This window comes from Vipera ursinii (genome assembly GCF_947247035.1).
Source record: "Vipera ursinii genome assembly, chromosome: 7".
Lineage (NCBI taxonomy): Eukaryota > Metazoa > Chordata > Lepidosauria > Squamata > Viperidae > Vipera > Vipera ursinii.
The window spans coordinates 1,510,192-1,517,480 of NC_139521.1; the positions used below are offsets into that span (position 1 = coordinate 1,510,192).

The 7,289-nt window shown below is 47.9% G+C and overlaps 1 protein-coding gene across 1 annotated transcript in view; it reads right to left on the bottom strand.

Annotated features, from left to right (window-relative positions):
* The window catches only part of PPARGC1A (PPARG coactivator 1 alpha), a 99,730-nt gene extending 94,718 nt beyond the window's left edge, over positions 1–5,012 (bottom strand). Inside the window, exons 1-2 of the mRNA XM_083367637.1 lie at positions 4,955–5,012; positions 209–388 (exon numbers count right to left, since the gene is read on the bottom strand). Coding sequence (XP_083223763.1) covers positions 209–388; positions 4,955–4,957 — 183 coding nt within the window. The 5' untranslated portion in view covers positions 4,958–5,012. The remainder of the gene's footprint in view (positions 1–208; positions 389–4,954) is intronic.
* Positions 5,013–7,289: the final 2,277 nt, after the last annotated feature.

The following is a 7,289-nucleotide window of genomic DNA, read 5'->3' on the forward strand; positions in this document are numbered from 1 at the left end:
TATTGCCACTAAGACAGGCATGCTTTAGGGGAATTTCTTCGTCTACCTCATAATTTCATATCTGCAGATTCCAAAATTCAATCACTCCCATCTGTCTGAACGTTGAGAACATGTTCCTCAAAGAACATCCACCTCAAAGACCAAAGCAGAGAGAAGACCATCACAGAGACCACCAAAATTCACCTGGACCAGCATTGGCTTTGCTTACCTCAAATATGTTGGATGTCTCGTTAGGATAGGGATGGGAGATGATTTCCGATTGGTCGTTGTACCACTTAAGCCCACCCAGGAACCCGCTGTCATCCAGATCGTTGACATCTAATTCGGAGAGATCAAGTTCCGGAAGATCTGCACAGAGAGGCTGGTCTTCCCCAACTAAAGCAGCACACTAAGAAAAAAAAGGAGAAAAACAAGAGAAATGGGATAAAATGGAGAAGGAGGAGAAGGGGAGGGGGAGGGGGAGGCATCATGTGATCCCCTTTTGTGACTTTCTGTCGAGCAAAGTCAAGGGGGGAGCCAGATTCAATTAACAACTGTGAATCTTAACAACTGCAGTGAGTCACTGAACAACTAGGGCAAGAAAGGCCGTGAAATGGGGCAAAACTCACTTAACAACTGTCTCACTTAGCAGCAGAAATTTTGGGCTCAATTGTGGTCGTACATCGAGGTACCTCCTACTTACTCCAAGTTCTTTTAACCCTCTACATATGCTCCGACCATACCTGAAAATAAAACTCATTTGCTGCATTAAAATCTTCAGCACTGGCCCTACCAGAACAACAGAATAACAGAGTTGGAAGGGACCTTGGAGGTCTTCTAGTCCATCCCCCTGCTCAGGCAGAAAGCCCTATACCAATTCAGACAAATGGCTGTCCAGTCTCTTCTTAAAAACTTCCAGGGTTGGAGCATCCACCATTTCTGGAGGCAGGTTGTTCCACTGATCAATTGTTCTAACTGTCAGGAAATTCCTCCTTAGTTCTAGGTCGCTTCTCTCCTTGGTTAGTTTCCATCCATCCATTTATCCATCCATCCATCCAACCACCCAAGAGCAGTCTTTAAGTAGAGCAAATTATGAATGTGTGTGTGTGTGTTTGTGTGTGTGTGTAGCAATATGAAGTTCTCGAACTCCAAGAAGAATATAAAACAGCTGTTTATTGTTAAAATAGTAAATAGTCCGAGGACGTCTCTGTGGTCATGTGGCCGGCATGACTAGATGCCAAAGGCGCACGGAATGCTGTTACCTTCCCACCGGAGTGGTCCCTATTTTTCTACTTGCATTTTTACGTGCTTTCGAACTGCTAGGTTGGCAGAAGCTGGGACGAGTAACAGGCGCTCACTCTGTTATGCGGCACTCCAATATTAACAATAATTGGAGAAGACCAATCCGTTCTACTAGACTTTTGCCAATAGGGAAGCAGACCCAGATGATGAACTGTTGGGCATCAGGGATCAATAAAAACCAATTTCCAAGATTTGGAGGGGTGAGAATCCAATTTTTCTACCCAAGTCTCCAGGAAGTCTTTTGTTGTGTGTTTAATATTCTCCTCCTCTGAATCTGCCTTCTTTGGTAGATAGGTAGGGAGATAGGTAGGTTTGAAGAAACCCTAGGTAGATATGAATACCAACAACCATGATCTTGGTGACGCGCAGGTGGTTTACACGATGCATTGGCATTTGTGGCACATATACCATTTGTCCACACAAGGTAGCCCAGATCTGAAAGGCAGGTCTTCTAAAACTTGCTTGATCAACAGTTTTTATTTTATTTTGAACTGTTCCCAGGACATCCTCATAGCACATCTGACTTAGAATATAGAGCTTCTATTACGTGGCTACGATGTAACACAAATGGAAAGGGAGGGAGGGAGGGAGGGAGGGAGGGAGGGAGGGAGGGAGGAAGGAAGGAAGGAAGGAAGGAAGGAAGGAAGGAAGGAAGGAAGGAAGGACCGTCATAAATACGAGTCAGTTGCCAAGCGTCTGAATTTCTGATCCCATGACCATGGGATGTTGTAATGGTTGTTTAGGTGTGAAAAATGGTCCTAAGTCGCTTTTTCAGCACTGTGGGAACTTTGGACAGTCACTTTAATGAACTGTTGTAAGTCTAGAAACTCAGGTTTCCAATGAAGTCACTTTACTCAGTAGATTTATCTGTGTTTTAAGGAAAAAATGGCAGACAGTCCAAAATTTAGAACAGAACATCAGAGTTGGAGGGGGTCCTCAGAGGACATCTAGTCCAACCCCCTGCTCAGGCAGGAGACCCTATGACCATTTCAAACAAACGGCTGTCCGGTCTCTTCTTAAAAACCTCCAGTGTTGGAGCACCCACAACTTCTGTTCCACCGGTTAATCGTCCTCACTGTCAGGAAATTCCTCCTTAGCTCCAGGTTGCTTCTCTCCTTGATTAGATTCCCTCCGTTGCTTCTTCTCCTGGCCTGGATGGGTGGCTGAGGATCCTGGTCAGATGTCTGAGGCCAGACATGGCAAAGAGGACCTGTATCTCATCTTCTAGTCTTCCTCCAGGTTCTGGAGTGAGGTCAACTAAGGGGACACCAAAGTTCTCCCAACTCACGAATCTACCAGCACAGGACGTAAGCAGAGTTTGCTTTTGGGAGAAAGCTGGAGAAGAGTAAAATTTCTGGAAACATTTCAAATAAAATCTTAGAGGAGGGAGGGGGGGGATTGTTGCAGATTCCAAGTTTGCTATCGCAACGGCAACGTACATATCTGAACCAAGAAATGAGGTCGACAGGCACCCAACCCACGATTAAGGCTGCAATTTCGAATCCAGCCTTCCTTGGCCAGAGAACAGACAGAGCAGGTAAACAGATCACGGAGCAGAAGAGGGGTGGGGGAAAGTGAAGGCTTTGGTATAATAGCTCTTTATTTGTATCCTTTCCGGGTGTAAGTGGTACTAATCCTGGCGTTATTCGAGGTAGCTCTCCATAGATCGTGCGCAAAGGAAGAAAAAAGATTCAGCAAGGTTACTGTAACAAAAAAAAAAGAAGTCCTGCCTTTCCCGGTCTAAATGCCGGTGGGCTAATAGAAGGAGGGTCGTTATCTTGATAGACAAATGAAGTAGGTTGATTACAGGAAAATCTGGGGCTTTGTCTGAAAAATTGAAATGCTTAGAACTCTTCTCCAGGTTGGGGTTATGGAAGTTAGAAGCTCAAGAACCAGGAGTGGGCAAAACAGCTTGCCAGGTTGTTGTTGTTGTTGGCAAAACAGCTTGCCAGGTTCTTCTTCTTCTTCTCCTTCTCCTTCTCCTTCTTCTTCCTCCTCCTCCTCCTCCCTGCAAACCCCCCTCCTTTCTAGCACTGATGATGTTACCTAGTTTGGCTGATGAAACGTCTGCAAGAAAGCCACCAAGCTCAGAGAGCACCAAGGACCACCACCAGCTCCTCCTCCTTCCTTCCTTCCTTCCTTCCTTCCTTCCTTCCTTCCTTCTTATCCTTCTCCCTCTTCCTCCTCCTCCTCTTCTTCTCCTTCTCCTTCCTCCTCTTCCCATTTTTCCCCTGTCTAGTGAAATGGGGCTACATTCTCAGAGTAATCCACACAGGGACACACACTGCGGAGGCCATCTTGGAGCCACGCAAGAAACAACCCCGTAGTAGCATTCCTGATCGTGCGCTTCTAAAATAGAGACCACTCCGGTGCAATTGTCATTTGGGTTGAATGACTGCGGTGTCGCTTTAACAAAAAAAAAAAGAAAGAAAGTCTCCGAGGGGGGAGAGTTAGAGGGCGCAGGGCAGGGGAGGCGGATCAGAGAGAACAGCCCAAGTGAAAAAAAAAACAAAAAAAACACCCACCATCCATTCTTGTCCATGTTGACATGGTAATAAAATTAATCCTTCTGGATAGAGGCTGGCAGTTCTGACTCCAGACACATTAGTAGCAAGTGTTCCTGTTATTAGTTTAGCTTTGGCCTTTGGGTGATGCCAGCTTGAACATGCAAAGTCTTATAACTGTCCTCGTTTGACTTGTAGAAATTTGGCCTTTGCTTTTCTCTCTCTCTCTCTCTCTCTCTCTCTCTCTCTCTCTCTCTCTCTCTCTCTCTCTCTCTCTCCCTCTCTCTCTCTAACAGGTGCATCTTCTGCTCCCAGCATAGGGACCAGGCTTCCCAATTCTACTCTTAATTTTCTACCAGGCTCCAGGGGACATTTTGAGCCCTCCCCAAAATGCAAAGGCTAATCTGTCACACCCCCTCCTCCCAGACCCTCCTCCCTCCCTGGTGGGTTTAGCAAAAAAAGAGCAAAGAATAAATGAGTGTCTCTGTCTTAATGAATCATCATAATTAAGCATACTTCCGCCAATAACCTTTAGGGAGGCTACGGTGCCTTGGAAGGTGTGTTTGTGTGTGTGTTTTTAAAAATAAAGTGACTTGGGGAAGAGGAGGGGGGGCTGCAGGCTGATTCCCGGCTATTAATGAAACCATAATCTGCATTTAACGAGGTTGTCTTTTAAAAGAGAGAGAGAGGAGACTTTGCAGAAGGAAGGAATATTTGCAGCCTCCTCAACCTTCCTTGAACCGAGAGACCCTCGGGGGATGTTGATCCATTTTTTGGAATAGGCCATCCTGGCTGTGACAGCATCAAGTATTTCTGGGCTTGAAATTCCACCCCGAGTATTTCAGCCCCTCTGGGGTGAAGCAGAAATACTTTTAGGAAACGAAAAAGGCAAGATTCCTCTGAAGGACAGCAGTTGCAAGCAGATAGTAAGTTGGCCACTGCATAGAGGATACCCCTCTCTCTCTCTCTCTCTCTCTCTCTCTCTCTCTGTCTCACACACACACACACACACACACACACACAATGTACTAAACAATCTGCCATTTAAAACCCAACAGCCCCTTTCTTTCCGATAAGCAAAACAATGCTAACCCTAGCCTGCATTACATTTTTCTCACTCCCAGGCTGAAATTCCTGCAGGAAAGCCGATGATTAAAATAGATGATCACCATTTCCACAGATACCGCCGCCGGTTCCTCAAATAAGCTCCTAATAACGCATGATGGAAAAAAGAGAGAAGAAAGGAGAGAGAGAGAGAGAGAGAGAGAGAGAGAGAGAGAGAGAGAGAGAAGAGGAAGCCACAGCAGAGGAGAAAGAGAGAGGGTACAATGACAGCCGGACAATAATCAGTTGGATACTCCCAGCTATTCAGAAACGTTTGGAGCCGGTAAAGTCACCCAGGTTACAGCTCGGAGCCAGAATAGCTACGGGGACCTGTGAATTATCCAGAGCCCTTCGCGTTACTTGGGAGTCAAAGCCCAGAGACGGGCAATTGCAAGCAAACAGAACTTATTCCGGCAAAGTGGAAAGATAGTAAAATAATTTTTAAAAAGAGAAAAGGGAGGGAAGGGAGAAAGGGAGGGAGGGAGGGAGGGAAGAAAAGGAGGGAAGAGGGAGGGAGGGAGAAAGGAAGAAAGATAGGGAAAGAGGGAGGTAGGGAAGGAAGGAAGGAAAGAAGATAGGGAGGGAGGGAGGGAGGAAGGAAGGAAGGAAGAGGAGGAAGGGAGGGAAGAGAGGAAGGAGGAAGGGAAGGAGGGAAAGAAGATGGAGGAAGGAAGGAAGGAAGGAAGGAAGGAAGGAAGGAAGGAAAGAAGATGGGGAGAGGAAGGAAGGAAGGAAAGAAGATAGGGAGGGGAGGGAGGATGGAAGAGGAGGAAGGGAGGGGAAGAGAGGAAGGAGGGAAAGTAGATGGAGGAAGGAAGGAAGGAAGGAAGGAAGGAAGGAAGGAAGGAAGGAAGGAAGGAAGGAAGGAAGGAAGCTCTCCCCACAAGGGGAAAATCATGCCTAGGTGGGAAACCAGCAACTCCTCCACCCGAGATCGCCGCGCCTCTTCTGCGCCTCCGCCGGGCTGATGTTCCCCCCTGTCCGAAGAGCCTCCGGGAGGCCGCGCCTGGCAGGCTCGCTCCAGAGAAATCCACTGCGAAATCCCCGCGGGTGGGCTTCGATCTTTTTTTTTCTTTTCGGGGTCAAAAGTTTCCCCAAGTTTTGAGAACTTCTTCGGCGCAGCCCACCCCCCCACCGCCCCCTCCCCAATGAGGAATCCTCGCCAGCTGCCCCTGGCTGCATTGACGGTTATTATTAGTATATTGTTATTGTTCTCGGGTTTTTTTTTGGTTATTGCTGCTGTTATTGCTGTTATTGTTATTGTCGTTGTACTTATTTATTTTATTTATTATTTATTATTTATTTATTTATTTATTTATTTATTTATTTATTTATTTATTTATTTATTTATTTATTCGTTTTATATACCGCCCTTCTCCCGGAGGACTCAGGGCGGTGTACAGCAGCGTTTCCCAACCTTAGGACTTGAAGATGCGTGGACTTCAACTCCCAGAATTCCCCAGCCAGCTATGCTGGCTGGGAATTCTGGGAGTTGAAGTCCACGCATCTTCAAGTTCCTAGGTTGGGAAACACTGGTGTACAGAGCAAAGTAAGTATACATAAACCAACCATAAAAACAATAAAACCCCAGATCTACAAATAAAACCCCCAAATCTATCAGGCAGGCCGGCTGGCTGGAATAGATAGGTTTTGAAATCTCGTACTTGTTGGGGTTGTCCTCGTTGCTCTTTTAACTCCAGCAGCATCAGGAGCCCCAAAGCTCCGCTCCGTCCCGGGCTGCGTCCTGGACTCTCGACCCCCCCAGCCCCCCCCAGCCCCCAGCCCCGTTTGGCCGTGAACCAGCCCGTCCTCCCCTTCCCCCCTTCCCGTACTCTCCCCCAGGAGTATCTCTGCCCCCCCAAAAATCTTCACACACACACACACACACACACACACACACACCGAGGAAGGGGGGCATTTCCCAACCTGCCACCGGCTCGCCCGGGCGGATCGCCGCCTGCCAGGTGAAGCTGCGCCGCCCCCCAACACCCCCCCCGTCCCTTTCGCCCAGCTTTTGAGGGGAGCTCGGCTCCTGTCGGGCGGGGAGGGGAGGGGGGAGACCCGCAGGCCAACCCGGCTTCTGCCGGCGACTGGAGAGGGTTAAGCCGTCCCCCCTCCCCCGGAAAGTAGTTTTCTAGTGCGGGAAAATCTCTGCCCCCCTCCTCAAAAAAAACAAAAAAAAGACAGGAGCCGGGATCGAAAATAAAAAAAGATGCCGGAGCAACCGGAGCCTAATCTTGAGACAGAGGGAGAGAAAGAGAGAGAGGGAACGGGAAGGCACGAGAGAGGGAGAGAGGGAGAGAGGGAGAGAGAAAGAGAGAAAGAGAGAGAGAGAGAGAGAGAGAGAGAGAGAGGAGAGAGAGAGAGAGAGAGAGAGAGAGGGAGGGAGGGAGAGAGAGA